This window comes from Numenius arquata, chromosome 7 (assembly GCF_964106895.1).
Source record: "Numenius arquata chromosome 7, bNumArq3.hap1.1, whole genome shotgun sequence".
Taxonomy (NCBI): domain Eukaryota; kingdom Metazoa; phylum Chordata; class Aves; order Charadriiformes; family Scolopacidae; genus Numenius; species Numenius arquata.
The window spans coordinates 41466579-41493281 of record NC_133582.1 but is presented as its reverse complement, the minus strand read 5'-3'; the positions used below and the strand labels follow the sequence as shown (position 1 = coordinate 41493281).

At 42.2% G+C, this 26703-nt stretch overlaps 1 protein-coding gene across 3 annotated transcripts; it reads right to left on the bottom strand.

The window, feature by feature from the left end:
- Positions 1-24723, bottom strand: EXOSC7 (exosome component 7). Of its 3 annotated transcripts, XM_074150631.1 has the most exons (9): positions 24681-24723; positions 22405-22463; positions 20915-21016; positions 20120-20214; positions 13929-14094; positions 9479-9549; positions 4737-4860; positions 3648-3803; positions 1-601 (listed from the first exon to the last, which is right to left on the bottom strand). In XM_074150631.1, exons 2-9 carry the CDS (start codon positions 22459-22461, stop codon positions 497-499), a joined length of 876 nt encoding a protein of 291 aa, XP_074006732.1. In that variant the 5' UTR covers positions 22462-22463; positions 24681-24723; the 3' UTR covers positions 1-496. The 3 variants fall into 3 exon arrangements, with proteins under 3 accessions (XP_074006732.1, XP_074006730.1, XP_074006731.1); XM_074150629.1 differs by lacking the exon at positions 24681-24723 and having other exon boundaries at positions 22405-22506; XM_074150630.1 differs by lacking the exons at positions 3648-3803; positions 24681-24723 and having other exon boundaries at positions 468-601; positions 22405-22506.
- Positions 24724-26703: the final 1980 nt, after the last annotated feature.

Here is a 26703-nt window from a genome sequence, read left to right as displayed (position 1 = left end):
ATAGTAAAATCTAACCACATTTTACTCAAAGAAAAGTAAGATAATTTAAAGGAAGAATTCCACAAAGTGCTGTTCTCATCTGTCTGGTGAACCAAATAAAAAATTTCAAGAGGCCCAAAACCTGGCTTACGCTGTACCGAGGACACCCCCATACACACCCTTGAACGCAGCAGCTGGTCTGCAGAAGTGGAGCACATGCAAACAGAATTAAGCGGAACCTACACCAGTGGCTCTTGAAAACAGACTCAAGCACTTCCCAGGCAACTGCATCAATTGCCGCTAGTGCACTTCCTAGGTGCTGACAGTTACCCATATGGAAAGCATCTCAAATTTGCTTGCTCGCATTTAACTGTAGCTTTCTTTATGCTTAGTAACATTTTAAAAGTCTCTCAGCCAGAAGGATAAAGGTACTGGAACAAAAAATAACCTTTTTCTATATACAAAGTGACAAGATTGCACAATCAATTAAAACCAGTTTTGAACATTTAATAAAAACTCATCCTAGAAATCCAACTTTCTGCCGCGAGGTCCCCAAACTCTCTTCTTCATCCAAAATCTTCTGAAGGGCTACGTGCAATGACTTGCCTACTCTTTTTCCCGTCTGCAATGCAAAGAAAGCAAAACAAATCTGAGACATATGCTTATTAACAGGAAGACAATTCTCATGGAACACTTCCTTTTGACAAATATTTTCCCTTTAATGATTAATATACAACAGCTGGTATAACACAAACATGCTTTTAAGAAAAATGGTGGTGGAAGTTTCATTTTAATTGGATTAAGTTTTGGAAAAATGTACACGTAAAGGCAGCGCTCCCATTCATCAGAGAAGCATTCCGTGACCATGAGCACCAGATCTGCGTGGCACTGGATCACCCAGGAATACAAATTAACTTTCCATCAGGCACGAGCGCACATTGAAATTAGCCAGCACACACAATATGAAGGAATATGGTAGCTGCCAGAGGACAAGAGGTATCTGACCAGCAAAACAGCTTACTAACCCAAAGTTCAGTAAACTCTTCTGAATGTGCTCAGAATCAGCAGACTGAATTTAGACCCTGTCATGTGGCCAGAGAAGCCCAAAACGCACACTGGCTGCATAACCAAATCAGTTTGTGGGCAGATTCTTCATTATAACATGCAATTCTGTACTGTCCAAGGACCTTAAAGGAGTTAACAGCCCGTTTTCTTTATAGAAATAAACTCCAGAAGTGGAAAACCACCAGGATTAGCTCCGATACCAGCCTCTGCTCTTCCCACATGCACAATTTTACTGTGGAAGCTGCACGACAGGGAAACATTTAAGAATGCTGAAATAGGGATCTTAGGGTAGTGGTGACTATTAGAACTGTCCTAGGGTTTCTCTGAGTGACCTGAAATACTGACTCCACAGAGAGATGAAGAGAGGCCACCTGTCCCTAAAGAGCCAAAGACAGATTATATTAAACTGAGTTGATTAGCTCCTGATCTATGCAACGATGGCTATGGCCTGCCATACAGTTGAGCACAAAGCTCTCTTTCACCTGTTGTTGACAACTGCCAACACCGTGGGTACACAAACCTTAAAATAAGGTACATTTCTAATTGAAGGACCAGGTGACAGAATATGGCCCGTAGGACCAAAGGAAATCTGGGAAGAGCTTTGAGGCAGCAGGGTAGCTGTCAATAAAGGGGGGCACACACAAGAATTGTTACAGCTTTGCACTGGGACAAAGATCACAGCAGCATCTGGAGTCCTGAGGGGTGATATCCTCTCCACACATTCTTCTCCTCAAATGTAGGACAACATCACTCACACCAGGTCAAAGCAAATGGGAACTGTGCAGAGCCTTGGTATTGACATAGCACACAACACTGCTGCCATCTTATTCCTGCTTGCCTCTCTTATGGATAGCATCATAAACTCAGTAAAAAAAGCCTCATGCTGGCAGCTTCCCAAAACTTTCCCATGAAGCTGCCTTCCTAAGAGATATGTCCTAGGAACATCTGTTGTCTACCAGGCAGGGAAAACTGAACACCCTCTGATCTGCAGCCAAATCATAAGGGAATGGAGGTGTCAAGCAAGGGTTATGCAGCTCCTCCATTGGACATTCCCAGGCCTTTCTGTTTTTCTTGGTATCCTCATCAGGCTGCTGAGTTTGAGGCAGGTCCAAACAGAAAACATCATGGTTTCTTCTCATCAGCTTTATCCCTCACTTCTTCAAACTGCTCACCACCCGGGAGGGAAGACTTCTTCCAAAGGAAGTGAGAGACAGTACAACTTGCTGGGTGATCAGCTGAAGCTCTTAACTCCTTGCACCAACAAGCAGGGACAAGTCCACTAAAGCTCTTAAGCCGAGTAGGACAGTTTGAAGATATCCCATGGTTACCTGCCATTTGCATCTCTGATTAGTGTTAAGGTGAGCATGATATAATCCCAAGCAGAGCCTTTGGGGGCAGGCTATATAGTGGAACTGCAGAAGTTCATTTCCTATTTAGGGCTCAATGTAGAGCAAAATCTGAACAAAATAGAAGCTCTGATCAAAGCTTTCTGCAAATAAATTGCTCATGGGCCAGCTTCTACCATGAACCTATACCTAACTTAAGCAGCCATCTTTTTAGCAGACCTAGACTCAAAATCTCAAGTCTTCTATGACGGTTAGAACTGAACTCAAAACCCATCAAGGAAGACACATCAGATGTCCATAGGAAGTCTGGTTTCTTTAGCATGCCAAGTTAGAGATAACGCCCCTCTGTACATCTACACAGATGATAAGGGGGATAAGTGACCTCTCTGTACCACAAGTACCACCAAGATTAGCACTCTGGATCGACATCATTAAACAGTGAAGTGCCATATATACGCAGCAGAGAATTTCCAGTTGAGACCAAGTGTTTTCAAACTTGGCTCCAAGTTCTGCATTCCTAACTACAGCCGTGCTGAAATTAGCTCTAGATCTCTAGGAAAGAGAGCCAGTTGGAAGTATTTTTCATTCTGACTCCAAGTTCAAAACCCAGTTCTGTCTCGTGCTCAAGGCCAAACCCAGTCAGGAGAATTTATACTGGAAGACAGTTTTAAGAAGAGCCTGAAGAAAGGTTTAAAATGGAATTTTTATGGGGATGTGAACAACACCCAGACACTAGTATTTTCATGGAGAAGGGCCAGATCAGAAACACAATAATGGAGCAAAGAAAAACAACAGTAAAACAAGAACAGCAAGCTTATCACAAAACAAATGAGTTGTGCTAGAACACCATGCGCTAGCAATTCAAAGGCACCATCTCTACTTCTATAGGGACTTTACCATGTTAGAAGTTTTGCTCTTTCAGTCTTTAAGGGAAACAATGAAAGAGGGAACATAGTTCTCTAAAAATACTATCAAAGTTTATCAACAAGCTTTAGAGCCTTACAGCTGTGAGGTACTTGACTGAAACAACTGCGAATACTATACATTTCAGGCATCTAAAAAGTTTTAGGTAACTTCCATTCATATCCAGATTCTGTTTCAAAGGAACTGTCTGGGACCTTCAGCAAGTCCCTTGTGCACGTAATAAAAGCATCAGGGTCTCTGCTCTTAAAGTCCTTACTGCTGCTTTTCACATACTCAAGTTCCAGTTCATCCAGTATCATTCAGTATTGTCACTAATGGCTCCAAACTCCTTACCTCCATCATTTCAAAAATACTCTCAGGATCAAGGCTGCCTTTCCCCACTTTCTTCATAGAAGTAAGGGCGCCTTTACTGGTCACAGAAATAAGAAGGCTGGCCAAAGAACAAGCTTCTTCCTGAAGGGTAGCATCCACCACATGCCTATATCCAATCTATAGGTTAGCAACAAAACGACGTATTAGTTTGCAGGTCTTTATTAAGAAGTTAAACTGTGAGTAGCAGCTTTGTTGGCTCTCTACAGCCTCCCATCCTAATATCATGCGACTGACTTAACAGCACAGTACTTAGACAGCCTCTGACCCCAAATTATGTGTGCATATGTAGCAGAGGTGGGATAAGCATGTCATTATTTCACACTGCTTTCCTCTCTGACCATCCTTTTAACTATATGAAAGTTCAGATTCCCCTTTCCCGCCAAATTCAATGAGGGACTTTCCTCCTCACTAGGTGAAAATTGCACACGCCAAGACTCAGGTGGGTCCCCACTTCAGTGGTGACATTTCTACTATTTATGAAACTCATTTAAAAGATAGGTCAGACAAACTTCTGGGTAACTAAGCAAATCACTAACTCTTGCATTGGGAAATGCAGCATCCATCAAATCAACTGCGTTAGTTGTGGGTTATATATGGAAAAGGAAAACAAAAACTTGTTTGAAAGGAAAGGACAGTATTGCAGTCAGGAAAAGAGAATTCTGTGCCAGCAACAAATACTTATTGTGTAATTCTAGGCAGATCACACAACCTCTGTGCCTCACAACAATACCCGCTTGTTTTAACATGCTAAAGTGTCTGCTGCTCTGGATGTTGAGCGAGGAGTAGAGGAAAAACAGTAAATGACTCTTCTGCATGCAGGATGCATTTTAAAATGCATCGAGTGGAAATCCACAAGTCAGAGGTGGGAAAAAACCGTTATTCTGTAAAAGTTCTTCTTAATTAGGAGGCCAGGCATAAACAAATATATACACAGTGGACATTGACCATTTCTGTAACACAAGTTTTATCTCTAGGGAAAAAAGAAATGGCAGTTGAAGTTAATAGAAACTGAAGTGTCTAGGTAGAAGGTCAGAAATTTGTCAGGCTCACTTTGCTTAGTGTGACGATGCAAGGCACATCATCCACGTTAAGTCGAATACAATCATAAGGGTCATCAGACAGCTCAATCTCTTTAGAACCTTCTTCATCCTCCAGAACACGCACTTTGGGAATTCTGTGGAAACAAAATCATTGCTAGAACAGATAACAAATACAGGTGTCCTCAACTCCAAGGAGCGCCCGTTCCTCTAAATGAGGCTAAATGTTTAGGAAAAAATCCATAAAGTTATTGAAGCATTAACACCTCACTCACTGAGACTAGGAAGAAAATATTGTAAGTGGGAAGATATTTAGGATAAGACCATCATATTTACATAATTCAAACTGTTAGAATCTGAACTGGTTTTTACACTAATATATGGGGAGAGATTCTTTTGGAACTTGCACAATGCAATTCTGAACAATTCTTTGTACATCTGTCTGGATATACAGGAGAGAAATTACCAGTAACCAAGACTGAATCTTTTTGCACTGTGGTTCACAATCTTGCAGCTAACACTGAAGTTGTCAGAATTACGGCAATTGTATTGCTTGGCAAAGCTGTGACACCAGTAGCAAACACAAGTAGTAAAGCCATTCAGGAAAGAATGACACTAAGGAGATTTGGGGTAAAGGAAGAAGATGACATTAGTAAAATACTTTCTCTTTAGCAAGATAGGAAGATTGGGAAGATATTCTCATTCTTCAAGAATCCAGAAGACTACTATTCTAAAGACAGATACACAAAAGCAACCACCAGGGAGAAAAAAAATCCAAGAAATGCTTTCTTCTCCATTGTGAGCGACAAGCTTTCTCACGGATGAGCTAGACAGGCTCCTTATCAGTGATACATATATTGTACTTGTTACAGTCATTTAATGGGAGTTTTAGAGGATGATTTAATGCAGCTTTCTTAGCACAATGAATAGTCATTTAAAACAATTTAGTAGAAGATGGTATCTCAAGACGTCAAAAACCTCAGTGTCTTATATGCTCTTGTTTATCCAGGTGCCCACCAGGATGGAATGCTCACTGAGAGATTTTGCTTCACCAGCCAGTACAACCTACACACAGCTCAACCATACTGCTCTCACTTTTACACATTTGCACTTGAAAACATAAAATATGTCAAAACTTCCCTTCCCTAGAAAGCTAACTTCAGCAACCATGTAGAATGTAACCGCAATCTGTTTTTATATTAGTACTTTTACAGTAGCGTTGTGTTTTATAACTAGACTCTGGAGGTTACATTCTTTTATGCTTCTGTACAAAATCTCTTTTAAAAAAGGAGGAGATAGGGACTGATTTATTGAAGTTTCCCCCCACCAACGCAAAGTGATTTTTATTGTTCCCTGGAAGAGTATTTTAGTTATTTGTGGCTAAGAGTCCTAGATGCAAGTACTTCACAACAGCTAACTCTGCCTCAGTGAGAACAAATTCCCTACAACAACATTGGCCTGAGCCAAGCTAAAAGTAAAACTTTCAGTAGCAACTACGATGTGTACTTTTTCCTGACACGAAACTCAAAATGCTTTGCAGTGTTACATAACAAATCATTGGAAATGTATTTTAAAGCCTGTTTTCAAGTTAAAAATATGCCATTAAAAATTGATGGAATAAAGTCACAAGGTGACTACACAGGACAATGGAGAACACCAGACAACAGCCTAGACAAAAAGTCTATGTGCCAGAGCAGTGCTTAAAAAGGAACAAAGATTTCAAGAAAATCTGTGAGATGAAGCAATTTTTAATTCCGTCCTAAAATAGCTATGAAACCAGAGCAATGTTTGGTCTGCAAGAAAAAGTTGCCAGAGTTAATACCTGCAAAATCCTTGCAAAGAGCTGTTTTGGCCAAGAACAGATGAGAGAAGCAAACATTAGAACTACTGCAGAGGCAAAAAGATAGCTGATCAGGCACAGGCATCATAGTTGCATAAAAAGGGGGTGTATACACAGAAAAACTAGGCAAAAAGAGTGTAGCACAAAAAGCATTTCCAGAAAACTGCAGATTTCCTCACCGGCTTATGAAGATTTATCTTAAGAACTAGCTGTACATGTTTACTTTGCAACTTTTATTTTTCTGTTTCGATTCCTGCAACTAATCAGGGCAGAAATCTGTACAGCAGGACTTAGTCACATAACGAACAATGCTCTTTTCTGTGTGCTGCAGACCCAGACTTCCCAACTGCAAAACCAGTTCTACCCTTGCAAGCAGGCATCAGTTCTGTCTCTACTGTGCCGCCCAGCAAAAAAACCTACGACATCTTCAAGGCTATTGTGTTATAACCTCTGTAGCTTTTATAACTTGCCTAGTTTCTGTTGTCTTGGTTGCAAATAGGCACATTCCACAGGATCAAGTTTAATACTAAGTCCTGACACAGAAGCTACTTGCATGTTTTGCAGTCTGTACATCAATCATGGATAGATCCAGCCTTAAGCACCTTGAAAACACAGTTAAGAAGCAAGTTTGATACCTGCTATCTTTTGCACACTATCTTAATATAGCTTTTCGAATATAACGAACAATACAAAACTCCAAGGACTAAATGCTCCCCCTAAAACAGTCATATTGTTATTGTTCCATGCCTGAAGGGGATGCGATGAGTCAGGTCAGACACACAAAGGATCTAAATCCCGTAATTCTTGTGCAAAATTCCTTCAGTTACAGTTTGCATTTACTTAGCGCTAAAGAAAAACTTGTCCACAGCTATTATAAAAATGGTTAGAGCAAGATTTTAAGGATGAAGCTGAGGTTTTCAAACACCTATTTGAACATCTAAAAATTTGTAGCTTCAAAGACAAAACAGCAGCTTGAGCTCCCTGTTCTTCGTTCCAAGGCTGCAGTCAAGGCTGACAAAGACCTGAAAACACTTACAACAAAAACCTGGTTGTAAACAGATTATGAAAGGCAAGTAAGACTTAAAGAGGGACACACATGCCAAGCAAAGTTCAGAACACTTAATCTGAAGTGACCTTCAAACTGACATCTTGTCTTGCTGGGACAATAATATTTTATGAAGAGCGGGGAGTTACTCTAACAACCTTGTGTCAATCCAAAGAAAACTTAGTAGGTATCAAAGGAAAGGGAGAGGAACAGTGAATGAGGACAACAGGTTTTCACTTTGAATTTCACCTCTTGACTTTCTGAGCTTGTACGAGATGAGACATACCAGCATTCCCCGCTCAAATCAATAGACAAGTGTTTTCACAGGTTAAAAATCAACAGGCTCTGAATTATGTCATACTGTACTGCGTTTTGATTTGATCTCCAACTTCCACAAGACTGTGGATGCTTGCCCATATATTAAACGTTATATAAAAGATACAGTTTTCAGAAGAATAAAAATAAAGCAGAATCATTAAAACAATTATACTCTCCATGTTGCCCATGTTCCCAAAGCAACAGATTTTAATTAATTATTTAAATTACTTTTTATATGATCTTCTTTCAGAACTAGGATTCCAGATGAAATAAGACCTAGTTATCTTGTAAATAAAGTATGAGCCTTGGATTTGCAAAACAACTCACATGGGAGCAACTTTTTTAACTCTATGACTTTAGCATCCTGGCATCTCACACACACAGACATGGGGATTTCCTCCCTTTAGTGTACTGTCGACTCTTTTGTGAGCCATTACATTTGTAACAGTATTTCTTAATGCTCCAAAACCAATCTACTGTTAAAAGCTACTGTTGAGAACTTGATTAAATTTCTCAGCAATATATACAAGTTGTAGTCTTAGATGGATTCTCCCCTTACTCCCCTTTAAAGTGTTTATATCCTGATATACCGCCTGTCTTCAGAAGTGTATTTTCATCTTCTTTTTGCACTTACTTCTCCAGCTTTAGTAGTGTGTGCCGATTCCCTGATGAATAAGCCAGAACTACGCCAGTGACGTTAGCATCTCTAATTTACAGCTGAAAACCAATTTGAGATCCACTTTCCGAACATTTATGCCTCTAAGAGTCTAACTTTTGCACCTCTTCCAGCTACTTTTGCTACATAAGTTTTTTAGCAAAACCATTCACTAGTTTCTTTCTCAAGGGTGCTACAAAACTCTGTATTCCCTTTCCTCTGTAGATTAAGAAGGTAAAAACATTGGAAAAAATATTATTGAATGTTATCATTAAAACACACACACAGCACTTGCATCATTCATTCTACTAGATTTTGTTCTTCCATTCTTTGAATTAAAATGCATGAGGCAAAGTTCTTTTAAAGACGCATCATCTCCCCCTCTCCACAATCTCTCACCACCAGTTCTTCCTCTTAACTTTAAAAAGAACTCTAGGCTAACAGTTAATGAGAAAGAATGAACATCAGAAGTGGGAAAACAGGGCTAGTTACAAATCAGTAGTCACACTGACAGAGGGCTTCTTATTCAGGAGCACCGCGTATCAGTAAATACTTCTTATTTTAAGCCCGCAAGGCATCAACACAAAGGTCTCTAACTACTTGCAACAAAACCATATGGTCAAGACAATTTTTTTCTGGATCTAGCTACAGAACAAAAGTTATATTGAGCCTGATTGTACATATAACGCAATACGACACTTGATTATTAGAAACTGATTTAAAAATCATTAGTTCATGTTACTTGCGTACAAATGGACTGCCTTGCATCTGAATGCAAGTTGCCTTGGATATTTCTTATTTGCATAATTAAGCATTAAAATGCTTAGCTCCCAGAGAGTACTTCTTTTTCACTTCCCATGTCACTTCCACTCACATGAAATGAGATCTGTGCTTTACCTTGTATTAAAGAGAGCTGCCTTCACTGCGATAGAGATTGCATCAAGCAGGTTGCCACCACATTCCAGTAACTGGCGAAGAAAAAAAGAATCTCTTTAAAAGAAAATCAGGCTAGTGCCTTTAAACCAAGTCTTTATTTTACTTAGATCTACGTGAAACAGCAGAAAATTAAGAAACGGAACAGGTTTTTAAAAAACAAAGTTGTCTTTAAAGCCTATCTATGAAAATAAAAAACAGATAGGAATTTCAGATTTCAGTTAACTGTATTATACATGCAAAATAGAAGAGTTAATGCATTTCATAATACAATTAATGATAAAATTTAATAGCATAGAAATGAAACCACCGCTGTTTTTACTCTTCTCCTGTTAAGGCTCTGAACTAGACTACGACCAGAACACTTTTTATAAACTCACCATATTAATTCTTTAGTGTTAAATCAAGCCAGTCCATTCTCTATATTCTCTATTTCAAAGGGGAGTCTTTTTAAAATAACAGCTGGACAAACCCAACCAGTAGAATTGTTTTCCAAGAAGCAACACAAACTGTCACCCAAACCATGGTATGAAAAGGTATAGTTATGAAAGAACATCATGATTTATTCTCGTTCTTTATGGAAAAGGAGTCATTAGCAGGTTTGTCTAAGGAAATCCCGATGTCAAAGTCTACTTGCTGATGATGCTATCATTTGAATTAAAGTGTGTGGAGGGAATCTAGCTTAGTTTCTTCCCATGAAGATCAGGAGAACAGCACTGCATACTATATAGAAAGGTGGGGCTCCCATAACCCCTTCTATAGGTTGACAGACAACTAAAAGATATATTTGTCCATAGCCTAGTGTTAGCTCTTGAGAAGCCCTACTCTGAGCTGCCAGTACTGTTTTATGAACACACACATCCCCAGCAAGCATCTGAAACTACTTCAGCAAGAACATACGGGTGCTTCTCCATTACATCAATCTATGCTGTATGATGAGAGAAAAACCAGTTTTGCAACAGTGATTGCATTGATTGTTCTTCAAAATCCATTTAAGAATGAGATAAACTCCCGCACTGGGAGCAAATCATAAATCAGATCTTCTGCAAAGAGAGTTTATTTTTATGAAGACAGACTTAACTGTGTAAAAAGAATGACAAAAAGTTGGGGTAGAAGGCTAAATACAAAGGCGATCAAATTATTTCTTTGCAAGCAGCTGCTGGATACAGAGAGGTTAACTTGCCACATTCAGTCGTTATTGGATTTTACTGGATAACACAATAAGCCCCACAATATCTTTGTTATTAAAACACAATAATGGGATGTGCCTGTACTGTTGCTAGGCTTACGTTTGGGCTGCTGTTTTAAAGCCTTATCTGTGTTACAGTGGCACCTACAGGAACAAAGCCTGTATCAAGAATGGTACAACAATTCCCGCAGGAAGAGATGAACACTCTCTTCTCAGCTGAAGCCTCTTGTACTGAGATCACCCCCCACATTATTTTTTTTTTTTAAGGACTTTGAAAGTCTGCACAACTGTGCATCACGGGAAGCAAAGGAGTGTTTAGAAAGGAAGGACTTATTTTTATTTACTGATGTGCAAATGAAAAAGTTACTGGGGGTGGAAAAAAAGAGAAAACATTGTAGACCTTGCCTTATTCAAAGATTTTCCTCCAGAAGGACAGATTTCTAAGGTGCTGCTTGTTGGTTTTTTTTAACAAACTGGAGGGAAATAGAAAAGATGAGGAAATCCTCTGAGGGATACTCAGTAGTGAATTGCTAAAATTTCAACAGAAACTAATGTACCCCCCGCAACACACCATGTTCTGTGAACGGGTCGGGAATGAAACGAGATGGCACGCTTTGATTCTCCTTCCTCAGCACTGCAGGCTGCTGGGGCAAATTATGTGAAGAAGGCTACACATGTATCAAAAACACCCTCAAAAATGCCTAAAAGCTTATTTCTGACATAAGCGACTTTGATGGGGAAAGAAATGGAGGGAAAGACAGAGCGGGTGAGAACAGGCTTATAGTTTTGCAGTACAGGGTACCTCCACATTCATGAGCTACTCTTTGGAAGCTGAACACCTTCTATTATTAAGCAAGAATGCACGTATTTTCAAAGCGCAAGGTATATATTCTTGGCCTTTAACACATATCTGTGTGTCCATGTCTGCATATCTGTAGCGTGTATAGTTGAAATTATTTTCTTTCTAGTCTGACTGCACACAATTATAACACCTCCCAAGTACAGTGACCACCAGAAAAATGTTTGAGAGATGTTCTGAAGTGATAAGCCGCATGACTATGCAAAACACACTATTTTCTCTTTTGAGGTTGCCTATCTCAAATTTTGTTTACACATAGGAGCTGAATATAGATGCTTCGATCAAGATGCGCATGGCTAAATGACATAGCAATAGAGTATCTCCCAGTTCATAATATTCTTTCTGGGTTTTTTGTCTTTTGGAATGAGAGACCTGAAGACAAGGAATTTCCCACCAGACCACAAGGTACCAGTAGTTTCAGGCTCACAACAGATTTAAGGTTTATTTTCCCTCCAACTTAACTATGCAACACAAATACTAATGTGAACAATTTCCAGGAATTCTGAAGGAAAACATCATACAAAGGACTCCCAATAAGCATTGTAATTATATTTAGAATCTGCTTCCCTCAAGTGATGAATAATATGACCTGAAGTATCTTGTACTAGCACAAGTGTCATACTTCCACCATGGACTATTAAAATAGAGGTCTATAGGAATGATTCAGCAAGAGCAGCTTCAGGAAAACCTGTAAGCATCAAGTATAAACCATCACATGTGAGATACATCTACTTAGAAAATAGTACAAATACCTCAAAAATGTGAAAATACAGAGGCCTGGGGTGGGGAAAAAAAACAAAGAAAAGAGGGAGTAACAGAATAAGAAAAAAAAGTATCTTGTTCTAACTATACCAGCAGCTCTTCAATGGCTCACACACAAAATTCCTGCAGAATGACGTTAAAAACACTCATCAAGATTAGAGTCCTAATTATGAATCTTCAACAGAAGACTTGGGACTGTAAGCAAAGCTAAACGTAAAATTAATCACAAAACACAGGTCTTGACATTCATAATTCTGATGCAACCTAGTAGCATAAAAAAGCCAAGGCTGTTTTCCTCCATAGCTGTGGACAATCGACAAATTTGTGCAGGAATCAAATAATGACCAGTTATACCTCATACAAAAGCTATACAGAACTACTTCTGCAGCATTCGGCTCCATGAAAGTCTTTGTTTATGCAGTGTTTACGTAATGCTAAGCAGTACATTGCTTAAATAAGCACAACATTTAATATTCTGCACCTCTGCTTGTAATTACCTAGTAACTAAAGGCCCCAGTGGGATTTCTCAGAACTAACATTTCATTCTTTATTAAACTATGCCAAGCTCCAATAAGCTGGTGACTAGGACTGTAAAAGCACTCAGCAGTGGTACATATTTGATCATTCTGTATGTGGACTAAGTCACGCTATGTACCGTATCTACTATAATTAGGCTAATGCCACTGCTTTTTAAACACCTAATGGACTAATTTTCACATTTATTTAGGTCTTAGTCTGAATGTCCCTGTTTTGTGTAACAAAACTCTATTTTTTCTTTTTTTTGGCAATACCGGTTAACGTTTTGCAAATCACTTCATAGATATTAATGGATTCCTGTGAGTAAGATCCCTCAACATATTTTCAGTTACAAATCCGACAAATAGAAACTCAACTTTGGACCAATCAGAATCGGAAATAATGCTCAAGAGAGTTTGACTCACAGACTTCTATTAAATTCCCATGACAGAGTGCTTTAAATACAACACAGTTTGGAAATTGAGCTGTTGTATGCACAAGACTTATATGCATAAAATTGAGTTTCCATTTTTTTAACGGGAACAATTATTCAATTTGTCTTCTACATTCAATAAATGTATACAACTGTCATCAAAAAGCGCCTAGGCCAAATTTAACTTTTGCCAGAAAAGTTTCTATTTTACTTTACTGAACTAGTACTGATAATAGCGCAGAGGCAGACAGGATGGACAGTTATGTTAGGGCTAATGTACACCCATACTAATTTACAATCATTAGAATGATACATTTGGTGTTATATCTAGCAAGGAAAAAAATTCAGCCATCCTAGTGGCAATTTCCTTGCCAGTATAAGGCCATTGATTTCTATCTGAGACAGATCTGGAGCATTCAGTGTTTCATTAGCTCTGCAGTGGAGCAGCAGCATCAAGAAGAGTAGAAAAAGAGCAAGTTGGAAGTAGTGATTAACTATTATAGGTAGATTCACAAGAAAATGGCCATCCATGCTATGAAGCACTATATCACATTATGAGAAGCTTTTTTTAATAGGAAAATAGAACATGGTTATGCTAAGTCAGTCAGAACCTTGAAAAACCTCCTTGAATCTTGGTTTTCAATTCCTTACTTACCAATACATCAACATAGAGAACCCAGCAGTGCTCTCTGGGATTAATACAAAGTGATTTCAAGTCTACACTGCTCTCACTGCTAAATACTCTGTAGAGTGTATTTGCTATCTCTGTGCCAAGTTCTTCTCCTCCACGGCCTTCAAATTCAGGAGTAGCATTTGCAGAACTAGATAAAGAAAGAAAAAATACTTTCACTTCTGAAGCAGCCAATACCCAAAGAACATTTCTTAAATATAAAGCATTAGAAATATCTAAGGTTTTATTTTTACATGAATAAGCATCCTATCTGTAAAGAAATTATTTCCATTTTGCATAAGAAAACATCTTGATGCAGACAATATACCTACATTTTGCTACAAACTCTGATACTAATTAAATTCCACTACTATCTTCAGTTCTGAAGTTACAATATTAAAGTTGATGAATTCTCTCAGGGATTATTTCTTAAGCACTCTCATCTTCTATCATCTCAACCCTTTCAAAAATAAAAAAGTGAGAGGAATCTGTACCAAGTTCAGAACAGCTAACAAGACAGCCTGTTAGAGTTGAATGTTAAATTAATAAGATAAGAGAGTGACTAAGAAGAGAAAGATGTGATGATATGACAAGTAGAATACGCATTTTTTTTTAAAGTGACATGACTGCCTGACCTTAATTGGTAATTTCTTTACTGAGTGTACTCTCTGCTATCAAGTCACTTACAGACAGCAGCTCATTATTTTCAGCAACTGCAGCTTATGGAGAGCAGCAACTAAAGAACATTTTTTCCAGAAGGGACCCGACAAAAGTGTGTGGTCTTCACTTCCCTGATTCCAACATAACAAACTTTGGTTATGAGCAGTCATGCGAGAAAGTCACAGAATCACAGAATTGTCATGGTTGGAAAGGACCTCTGAGATCACCGAGTCCAACCATACAGTCCTTGGGGGCTGAGGCTTTGCACACAGCTAAGAAGCACATTCTAACAATGAACGAAGAAAGGCTTACCAAAAAAAAACCCCAAACCAACCCAAAACACAACCACGAACAAACAAATAAAAAAAACCCCACCTCCAAGTCATAATAAAATAGAGCAGAAATGTCCAGAGATGCCTACACAGTAAAATAACAAATATTCTGAACCCAACCTCTGGTTTATAGAGAGGGCAAGAGCATTCTCAAGCCCTGGACCCATAGCACACATTGCAGATCTTGCTTTTAAATAAAGTAGTCAGACCTCCCCCAAATTAATTTCTCATTACAAAACACAGAAAGCAGGTGGTTCCACAGAAGCAGTCCGATATGTTGAAAATATACAATAGCAAAGCCTTGTATTCTCCTGCCTGGACACCTCGCAGTGCCAATTTCTCATGTCGTTTGTGTTTACATGATGATACAAACTCTTAGCTCTTCCAGCAGGAACACCACAGGATTGCAAAGATACAGCCAAAAACAAAGTCTTGGAACATAATCCCTTCACCTTTAAAAAAGCAACAACTAAAGATCCACATTACCTAGGTATGACTTAAATCATCAAATAAGCTGTATCAACAAAACTGCAGCACCTGTAAGGGAAATCCTTACCCTACAGTAATTCACCCAACTTGTTCTTCTGCAGAACTGATGAAAATACCAGGAATACCAGGAGGAGCTACTGAATTTCACAGAAGTTATTTGCTGCTTCTATAACCAGACAGCACTATACATGCTTAAAAAAAAATAAATTACTGCCAATCAAGCACTGATCTACGCTTCCAAACTACATTTACACATAAATAAGCACTCCAAGTGTGATATAATATTATTCACAGTTGTGTTAATTTTAGACAGCAATTTTATAAGATAGGACCATATCTAAGAATAACTTAATTCTGGAAATATGCTGAGTCAGGTCTTTATGTTGCATTAAACAAGCACTTATCCATGGAAGCAGCTTTCACACAAGTTAACTAGATCATTTTGTTTAAACCATTCTGTTTAAAGTATGGTTATACGAGTACTACAATTCCCATGGTAAGTTGAAAAGAAGTACACAAACCTCAGTCTATACCTCGTTATTATTTCTAAACATGAAGGTTTATCAAATGTTGTAATTTTTAATTATAAATGGCCACTGTCTTTTACAGAGAGTAAGAAGAACGTAAGACTCAACTGGAATATCATTGCAAGTTTCATTGCATGTTAATTCCATTTTTGTTTTAACACTTCAATTCCTTGTAATCGAAGTGAAATAAAATGTAATGTTAGAAGGGTACTATTATAACTATATGGTAAATACTGCCACCCAATGCTCAGACTATTGTAGTACTTTACACAGCGTAAAATTTGAAAAAAAGGGGTGTCCAGCACACTAATAAAAGAAAATGCCCAAAAGCTTGGTTTACGGAGCGTAGAAAGAACTTAGCAGTGGCCAAGTAGAGCACAGAATTTCTGCACCTGAACAGAATGTAATTTTAAAGACTTTCAAAGCCCCTTCAGTGTCACATTGCATAACAATTAAGACTCCTGAAGCATAATGAGGTTTGTACCACAGATCTCAACTTTCAAAACCCTTGCTGTTACCAGTCAAAACCTCTCTCTCACAGTAGCTAAGTACTTCCCATCCGTTGCTTAGGCCATTAATATACTATAATCTACAATGTAAGTAATTGTAACAAGAGATAAAACAGCTAATTAAATAAAAGTTTACAGATATTTTTCCTGGTATACAAGGACTTCATTACACAGAGGATATTCTTCACCTAAAGCTGTATTTACTTCAAGGAACCAATACCAGATTACTATTCTTCCACCAAAAGAAACATAGAATCATTTAAAACAAGAAGGCAGATTTCACTGTTTTAGAATCGGCAGTAAGTTAACCACCTCACTAATATTCCATTCTTCCAGAAAGCAGCCAAAAGGTACCATGTTTATGACACATCTGGACTGCCAAGGTAGTCCCAGAAATAGATAGACCTGAATTTAGGTCCAGATGCTTTCTACCTGTGTTAACATGATTATAATGATAGTCAAGCTCATGATCCTACAAATAATTGGGCTAACAAGGGTTTGGATTTAGTCTAGTCAAACTGGCAACTCTACCAATATGGATTTACTGATTCAGGTCTTTGCCTGGTCAGGAGCTGTCACTGCACTTCACATTGGAAAGAACATCTGCTTATTGAGTTTGAAACAGTTTTTACTCAAGCATCAGATGTTGTTTCTCTTTGAAAACCAAGCTAAATCCACTACATAGAATCATAAAATGTTCTAGGTTGGAAGGGACCTTTAAGACCATCTAGTCCAACCATCAACCTAACTCTGATAAAAACCATCACTAAACCATGTCTCTAAGCACTATGCCTACCCATCTTTTAAATACCTCCATCTTTAATGGAGGAAGTACCATAAAAAACTGTAAAAACATTTCATTCTTTCAAAACTCATTAGTTTGCCTCTTGCCTCTGCAAAGAGCAGTTGCCATGATAATGGGTTTATGGTAGTAGGGAAGAGAGAGGGAGAACAGGTCCTTTCCTGCGACCATCATTCAAGCGATATCTTTAGTGATCGCACTGAGATTTGTTTAAGTTAACATTTTCCCCAGAAAACCCAACATAACAGTATCTGAGGATCACCTGCTGTGGCTGTTCTGCAATACTGTCATCTCTTATGATTTGGAGAACTGATTTCCATCTATAATATTTGAGATCATATCTGATCCAGCCTTCCATACAGGCCCCAATGAAACAGGCCCTCTCTTCCAGCTGGAACAAAAGCATGTCTGGACTTCAAAGTGGAGGAACAGATGGCGAGACTTGGACAAATATATTCCTTGCTTCCCTAATTTCATGAACAAAATCTAATGCGTTTAAAGAATTCAGATCTGTCTGTTTTTTTATTTTTTTTATACTTTGAAAATTATAAATCTTTGCTTCAGTCAAAAAACAAACTCCCATAAAAAAAAACAAACCTGAACAAGTTAGTATTAGAACAATCCCAAAACTCAAGCATGAGAAAAGCAGATACAGCAGCCTTTCAACATCAATGACCAGGATGAGTGTCTTCTCCAGTGCTGACTGGCAGTGAGGACATCACACAGAACGTGGACCTTCCTACGATAATTTAATTTCTAGTATCACAAATCAGTACCCCAAAAGTAATCTCTTCCAGAGACTAGCATTAAAGTCTGTCTCAAAATGAGACTGAATGAGCCTCTCAGATTCCAGGATAAGGACTCAGGAGAATGAAAAGAAATGGAATTTTGGGGCCCAGAATTATATACATGATGCAGCAACTGATTATTTCCAGCAGTATGAGAAACCATGAAAGTTTCAGGATATAAGCATTTTAAGATAGCAAACACTGCAGTCTGAGTTTTTATTATTAGCTTCAACAACACAAAAGCCAAGCGGAACACACAGGAACTTCACTACGAGATGCAGTGTATCAAACCATGCTCAGCTACCACCACCCAGTGGCAGCTTGGAAAAGCATCTGAGTACTGACAGCATCTCATTTCCCTTTGCAGAGAACAAGCTGCTCCCACTTCACATTTTCTCTTTTGGATCTTTCTAGAAGTTAGAGGTCACCTTTCCCTGGTGGCATAAGCATGCCAGAAGTGAACACCCTTCTTGAAAATTTAGGTTTTGGTCTGTGTTGTCACAGAAAGTAAAGATTACCTATTTCTAGAACTGACAAGATCCATTTTGTGCAATATTGCTGCACATCTCCCTCCCACCTTCTTATGAAGCAGAGATTAAAAGTCAGAAAATGCAACCTAACATTAATCTAATGACTTTGTTTTTCTAACTTTTATTTGCATATGAAATAAGTGTCACAGAATTGCAACATCCCCACAGATCATTTGTTTTAATAAGGAAAAGTCCCTGCTGTCATTGGACTTTCTTCATATAGAAATCACCAGAACAAAGCGGGTACTACTTAGGATATTCCAGACACAAGTTTTATAAAGTAGTCAAAATCAGATACCCTGTAATAGCAGGACCACATTTGAGAAGACCATCTTCCTGTTTGGTATTTTTTGAACAGTAATCAAATTATTTGAACAGTAATCAAATTAATGATCATTAATTCATTGCTGAGTCCCTCCCTCTACAAACTACAAGTTTCCACGGTTAACTAGTACATTGTGATGTACAGAGGCAGTCTTAGAAAAGGCTGCATATTGTGAGAGAGATACAAACGTTAAGGCAGGTATAGCCAGTTAGGTCAGAAAGATTAACAGATAAGCACTTAGTACCTCTCCTACCTCAGCTTTACTAACAGTATATTGGCTTAATGTCAGAGTAGCAACATTTTTTGGTTTTCAATAAAAATTTAAAAAAGGTCACAGGCAAAACAGCTAACTTGACAGTGCCAAGGCTTTTATGAGAGGTTTCCAAAGCACATTATTTCACAAAGAACAGTTTTAGGAAGTCTGCAAGATATGGGTACGGTAGTTTCAGACAGCAGACAGTCCGGAATAACATTGAGATTATTCATGCTATCTCAGAGCCACCTGAAAACAAGAGCTCCCAGTTTTCTTCTAGCTTCCTCGATAGTTCAAGCACTATGAAGACTGTAAGGATAAACAATAGTCCATTTGCAGCACAAAGTCAGGAATAAAACCAAATGCCATTTTAGTTAATGAAATACTGATTCACCAATAAACATGGTAACAAAATTTTCTAATTAACTTCTGCATCTAAAGTTTACAGTGAGGATTTTTTTTTTTAAACAAACTTTTTACACAAAACACACTTCAAACTTTTTCCACTGCTTTCAAAGGCAAAGTAAGCAAAACTCTTTAGATACAGTTAAAGGACAATCTGTATCAGTCAATTTTCTTCTGGAATCCTACATTTTTGAAGGAGAGTTTTTTCTGTTCTATCACTGTCAAAAAGACAACTGACATTGTAGTCATAAAGTCATGTGCAATTGAACCACTATTCTTTTCCAGCTGCAGTGATGCTATGCAATTTGGAATTTTTGTTTTTAAACCCAATTTCATTCTTTAATTCCTATTGTTTTGCTTATTTGGGGTCTGCAGAACCAACAGAAAGTTTCTGAAGGTTTGACCCTATTGAAACAGTAGAATAACTTGTTTCTATTACTCAGACCCTTATGGGAGGTTAGTGGAATGAAGGTATAAACTTCAGAAGAATGTTAAGATCTGATTAGTCATTTATTCCAAGTATTAGATCTATTTCCTTCTCTTCTAGTGTACTAACCAGTCAACAAAGAATTCCAGGTAACCTTCATCTGGTTTCTCCAACTTTGGTGTCCCCATTTCAGCTTTTACACCTACCAAGATATCAGTGTGTCCCTGTTAAAACAAAACACATCACACAATTAGAACTATATTCACAAAACTAGTGGTTTAATTTAAATGTCTATGGTAAGCTGATATTTCTACCTTTCAGTTATCTGCACCCATCACTCTATCACAGTGAACTTAAAAACACATTACGGTGGTTTTTTTTTAAAAAAGGAAAGGCCTTTCCTTTGTTAAGCCTAAGAATTTTCTTCAAATAATTGCCATACATGCTAGCTTTCTCTAGGTTAAAAAGACACTTTTCATATCCATGACTTTTTCTAGCATTTAGGTTTGGAAACAGCTACATCTGCAGAACCTTTATAATATTGCACAGTATATTGCTCTTCTTCACAGTCAACACATGCCAGAAGTAGTTCTGCTTCACCCTAAAGGAACAGAATTACTTTTTCCAGTGATTAGGCACAACAGCAATTTCATTTTTTTCAAGATTAAACGGTAGAATAGTTCAGGTGGAAGGCTTTTCAGGTACTTCACAGTAAATCTAGATCAAGTAGGTTAAGCCAGCCTGAATGAATTGCACATCCTTTCATTATTTCCTTAATCCATACTTTCAGTTGGTGCTATATATACACACATTTTATTACATCCACCCACCCGTCTACAAAGAGCCTCAGATTATGTTAAAACTAGCCACATAGCACAGAAGTTTTATCAGCAAGGTACGTGATCCCCTAAGATATTTACCTACCAGCTTTACTCTTGCAGATCCACTTGTGTTTGATACAACATCTGTTTCTACTTCTGCACATCTGTAGTCTTCGCAGCCACGACCATCTACACGAAGGTCCTCCTAAGAACAACAATCAATATATTGTGCTTAAGGGAATCAGTAATCTAAAGTAAAAGAAGAATCTGTGATTTTAAGGTTTCCTTTTCCTATGCCAAACACAACAGTAAAATTAATATAAAAGCACCAGCTCCCAGTTTTATCACTAACTTTCACTTACGAGTACAACAGAACCAACTGTACTTCTCCATTCACCTCTCCTTTACCTAGAGCTTGCAACAAGCTCTTGGCAGACAGACCTGAGCTCCTGCGCTACTTCCATCCATGTTTCAACAGAAAGCTTCAGACTACAAAAGTGTAAAGGTCTTGGCTTTAAAAGGTACTTTACCTAACACAACATGAATCTTTCTTGGGATACTCAAGTTTTGTACTCCTATATATGTAATTAGGATCCAGCAGACAAAAATGACCCGCTGGCCTTCCAAATGCTTTCATCTGTTTATGCACCCTCAGATACTATACAGCTCATCCCCATAAAAGTAGTTTTCTCTGCAGCTGAATGGTTTCTGTATTTTGCAGAAAGCACAGTCCTTTTATCTTTGGCATTTCTCCCCAGACATCCTTCACTTGTCCTCCTTGGTCCACTCACTGTTCCTTAGCTTAGTGACAGGCCAAAACTCTATGGAATGGCAAAAACTTGAGAAAGAGCGAGAGAAGAGGGGAAGAGGACAAGAAATGAAAAAAACCAAATCTATATCCTGTTCTCAACCTGCTTTCTGTTTTGCTGCTCCGTTCCCAGTATGCTTGAACGGTTTAGAAAGTAGGTTTAGATTAGATATTAGGAAGAAATTTTTCACTATGAGGGTGGTGAGACAGTGGAACAGGTTGCCCAGACAAGTTGTGGATGCCCCATCCCTGGAGGTGTTCAAAGCCAGGCTGGATAGGGCTTGGAGCAATGAGGTCTAAAGGGAGATGTCCCTGCTCACGGCAGGGGGGTTGGGACTAGATGATCTTAAAGGTCCTTTCCAAGCCAAACCATTCTATGTTCAGAAGACGTGTTGACATGAGGCTGGGGGACACGGTTTAGAGATGGTTTTTTTGTCAGAGTTAGGTTGATGGTTGGACTAGATGATCTTGAAGGTCCCTTCCAACCTAGATGACTCTATGATTCTATAGTTCTATGATTACTACCCCAGAGACACCAGGCAATGGAAAGCTCCCTCCCTCCTCCCCACCCTACCCCGTAACTCGTTCCCGCTCCATATCTGCCCATAAGGAGCAAGGGGAAGGGCCCTGCCCCACGCTTCACAGGGCAACACTGCCATGGGCCACAGTCACGACTGGCCCGAACCGAGCAGGCCCGAATGACTTCCTGCTCCTCAGGGGCGAGACTGCTGCCTCCACGCCGCCCCAGCCTAGCGGCGCTCCCGCAAAGCACCCGCCACCGCTACCTGGACACCATGGACGATGTAGAGCTTCTCCGGCTCGCTCAGGACCACAGACGCCATGCCTCCCACCGCTGGCCGCCGCCGCTCTTCCGCTTCCGGCGCCCACGCGTCGCCGCCACTGGCAACGGCCTCACGTGACGCCCGACGCAGGGCGGGGCGGGCCCTGCGCCTGCGCACTGCCCTCCCCCCGAAGGCGGGAAAGCGCTGATGGTGCCGTAACGGCTGTTGGGGTCGCCGTATCGGCAGCTCCGAGCGGGGAGCTATGGTTGGGGTCTCCCCCCTTCACACGGGCGACGCGGGGTGTGCCAGCCGTGACGCTGCCCACAGAAGAGCGGGGCCTACCGAGCACCAAAGCGCCCCCTCCGAGAAGCTGACGCCTGTGGTAAAAACCATAAGGGGCAGCGCCCGCCTTCGGTGCCCCGGTAAGCGCTCCTGAGGGAGGGTGTGAAAATACCCCTGTGCTCGGGGAGAGCTGGCGTTAGCGGTAAACCCCGCAAGAAAAATGAGGAAAGACAGAGGGCTTTTTTGGGGTGGGTTGGTTGGTTGGTTGGTTTGTTTGTTTGTTTTTTTACCTCAGAAAAGGGTTCCGAGCAACGTTTGGCGCAACAGGGCAGGTTGGTGCAGGAGCAGGGAAGGAACCAAATACTCTCCTCAGGGAGAGCGTGGTTGGTCCTGTGCCAGGTATCCCTGGGAAAGGAGCATGGGAAACATAATTAAAAACTCATATAATATATAAAAACAATAATTACAGGTTGGTTGGGTTTGTTTTTGTTTGGTTTTTTTTTTTTGACCGCCTTAATGGAAAGTTTCATAACAACCATGTGGTTAATGTTGTAAGCCTCGCACTTCTTTTGCACAGCTCTCGCGTATAATTCTCAAATGATGTTAAAAGTTGCTACCTGGCTTCACGCTGACTTGGGTAAGGATGACACATGGCTTACGGGAATAACGCGCCACGCTGCCAGAATTTCTCCGGGCGTTCCCAGGAATTTGCGCTCAGTCAGATGCAGAGAGCGTTTCTGACTGTGCCTACCCGAGCAGGCGGCATGATGCAGTGGGAGCACGCCGGAAGAGTGAGAGACTTTTGGGGAGGTTTAACTTTGGGCTAGCGCTGGTCTGGCCCCGTTAGCAGGCAGCAGGAGCAGAGCGGATGCAGTTGTGGGGTGCACCCCCAGAAAGAGCCCAGTTCCTGCACGCTGCGATTGCTGGGTGGGGGTGGATCGCTGACTGCTGCTCAGCTGGAAGAGCCAGCGGTGAAGCCCGGCTGAGCTGGGAGCCGAGGCTCGGGCAGCTCCCCCTTGCTCCTGACCCTCCTTCCAGGGCCAGGGAGTGCCAGGCAAAGGCACATTCTCCCTAAATAGTGCTGCCATCCAGCATGGATAGACCCTCTGTCTGACCCATGGCGTGGTTCTCGTGTCCTTGCATTCAGCGGCGTGAGCCAGACTCCGGTAAGGAGAAACTGGAAGGTCCCTTGTGGAAGCGAATTCCTCATCTGAAATGAAGCCTTACTGCAGGTGCACCCCATGATTCCCGCAGGGAACATGGGAAGATGATGTCCTGCCCATCTTGCAGGTGAGCCCACAGCAGCCAACAGTTCCAATCGCAAGGAAGGAGTGATTTTTATTCTTTTTCACTATTTTTTTCTTTTTTTTTTCTATTTTTTTATTTTTTTCTTTTCCCCCACCCTCTGCCATCCCAGCCTACCAAATGTGAGTCAAATCCTTGCATAGCCCAGAGGCCCAGTTGGAGAATCTTGTTCGCGCTCCGACAGCGGTTTTCCAAAGGCCAGAAAAGCCCAGGTATGGCTCGTTTTTCCTCAGGGATGGCAGCAGGCAAACCCTCGCTCTTTAGAGCGCTTCTTTAGCACGTTCGTATTCAAATTCCTGCCTCCAACACAAGGAAAGGGTGAAGGTTATCGGGCAAAAAGGATGATGGGTGTGTTTTGTTTTGTTTTTTTAATGAGGGCAAAGCAACGTCTTTTCTTCTACCCTGATGGGACAATGGATGGTGTACGTTGGCTGAAATAAAGCCGGCCTGGGGGGGGGAAACCACCGGGAATTCGGTTTGCACCCCGCCATTCGCGCTGGAAGCGGCCGCCTCGGAACGGGGAGCGCTGAGCGAACCGGCTGAACCCCCCCACACACCTGCCGCCGTGCGAGCACCGTGTAAAAAAATAAAATAAAATAAAAATTTAAAAAACTATCCTAAAAAGGTGATTTTTCCCCTCACAAAACCCGACTGTAACGCCATACACCCGATATGCAAACGGGCACCGGTGCCCGCCCGCGGGCCGGCGATGCCCCGGCGGCGGCAGGCAGCGCGCCCCTGCCCCGCTTCCCCGCCCCGCCGCTGCCTTCCCCTCACTTCCTGGTTCCTCCCGGCGGCCGCCCCACCTCCTCGCCGAGATCAGCGTAAGGGGCGGCGGAGGAGGGCGGGCGGGAGCGGGAGGAAGGAGGGTGAGGGGGGGGGGGAGGAGGAGGAGTGGTGGCCGTGCCGCTGCCGGGCGCGGGCTCCCCGGTGCGGCGGGGCCGGATGGGGCGCGGCGCCGCGCGGGGCAGCCGTGGCCGTGCGCGGCGCTGCGTGGCGGCGTGCGCCGGACCGGCGGCGGCGGCGGCCTGTGGGGTAGGTGGTGCGACTGACAGCGGGGGGGGGGGGTGTGTGTGGCGGGAGGGGGGCGGCCCGCCGCCGCGCCCGTGCGGGCAAGGTGTGTGCGGTGGCGGAGGGGGCCAGGGGAAGCGGGAGCGGCCATCCCGCCGCCCGCAGCTGAGGCGGGGGCCGCGCCCGCCGCCTGCGCCGCGCCACCAACCGCCCCCCCCCCCCCGGCCTCGCCGCTGCGCCCCGCGTAGCCCCTTTGCGGTGCGGGTGGGGGTGGCGGCGCGGCCGAGGGCTGCTCCCTCCGCCGGCCTCCCCGACACCCCCCCGCCCCGGGCCGATGAGCTGGGAGTGCGGGGCGGCAGGTCGCGTCCCGCGGCGGCGTCTCCTGGAGCCCTTGCGATCGGTAAAGGGGAGGTGGGCTCCCGCTCGCCCCCTCCTGATCCGCCGGCTTCCAGCCCTGGGCTTTAAATACCGCGAGGCTGAGTATGTTAAATAATACGGGGCTAAATACGTGATTTAGGTCTGCGCCGGGGGCCGTGCGGAGCAGCCTAACGTCCCCGCGGCAGGAAATTAAACTCGGAGCCTCCAGCAATGTCGCCGGGGTCCCGTGGTCTCCCGCTGGATCGTGGTGTTGAAGCGGGGGTCCCGTGGTCTCCCGCTGGATCGCAGTGGTGAAGCGGGGGTCCTGTGGTCTCCCGCTGGATCGTGGTGTTGAAGCAGGGATCCCGTGGTCTCCCGCTGGATCGTGGTGTTGAAGCGGGGATCCTGTGGTCTCCCACTGGATCGCAGTGGTGAAGCGGGGGTCTCATGGTCTCCTACTTGGATTGTAGTGGTGAAGCGGGGGTCCTGTGGTCTCCTGCTGGATCGCGGTGGTGAAGCGGGGGTCCCATGGTCTCCTGCTGGATCGCAGTGTTGAAGTGGGGGTCTCTTGGTCTCGCGGTGGTGAAGCGGGGGTCCCATGGCCTCCTGCTGGATCGCGGTGGTGAAGCGGGGGTCCTGTGGTCTCCTGCTGGATCGCGGTGGTGAAGCGGGGGTCCCGTGGTCTCCTGCTGGATCGTGGTGGTTAAGCCGGGGTCCTGTAATTCGCTGGTGCCTTGCAGCGATGGAGCATGCCTGTCAGCGGCCAGCAGCTGGACACGGTGGAGCGGACACTCTGGCTTCAGAGGTGGCCCATGGTCACCTGGCACTTGGCTGCAGCTGTGTCCGATGGGACTTAGGGCAGTTGTGACTTCAGCATCAGGAGTAATCCGTGTGGAAACCGTGGCGCTGTGCTGTGGCGGGTTTGGTGGAAATGGATGGCGAGTTGTATGTTGATAGGAAGCAATCCAGGCTGTTGTTAAATGGCAGCTTCTGAGTATTATCGGAGTATTTCTGAAATTTTAGGAGGAAATGAGCACTCGCGATGGCTCGTTAGAAATCAGTTTTCACAAAAACATAGGCACGGGGGAGGAGGCAGCAGTCTGGTCTCTGATGCCAGTGTGCCGGTGAGGGATGCCGCGTGGACAGCAGCACTTGGTTAGGTTTCTTTTCCTTGATCCCGATTCAGAAAGGCTAAATTGTATTTTTCAGCACGCAAGAGAGAGATCATGTGCCAGACTCCTGACACAGCAAACGTGGGCAACATCAGATCTGTAAGAAAGGAGCCCAAATTCAGATGGTCGTTCTGATACAGCGGAATCACAGAGAAGGGGTTGGCAGGGTGCAGCG

Coding starts and splice junctions, on each gene's coding strand:
- EXOSC7 (XM_074150631.1), bottom strand. CDS start 22,461: ATGGCGTCTGTGGTCCTGAGCGAGCCGGAGAAGCTCTACATCGTCCAT. Junction 14,095..20,119: donor CTGGAATTCTTTGTTGACTG/GTTAGTACACTA, acceptor TTCTTTATCTAG/TTCTGCAAATGCTACTCCTG. Junction 3,804..4,736: donor GCATCGTCACACTAAGCAAA/GTGAGCCTGACA, acceptor GCTAACCTATAG/ATTGGATATAGGCATGTGGT.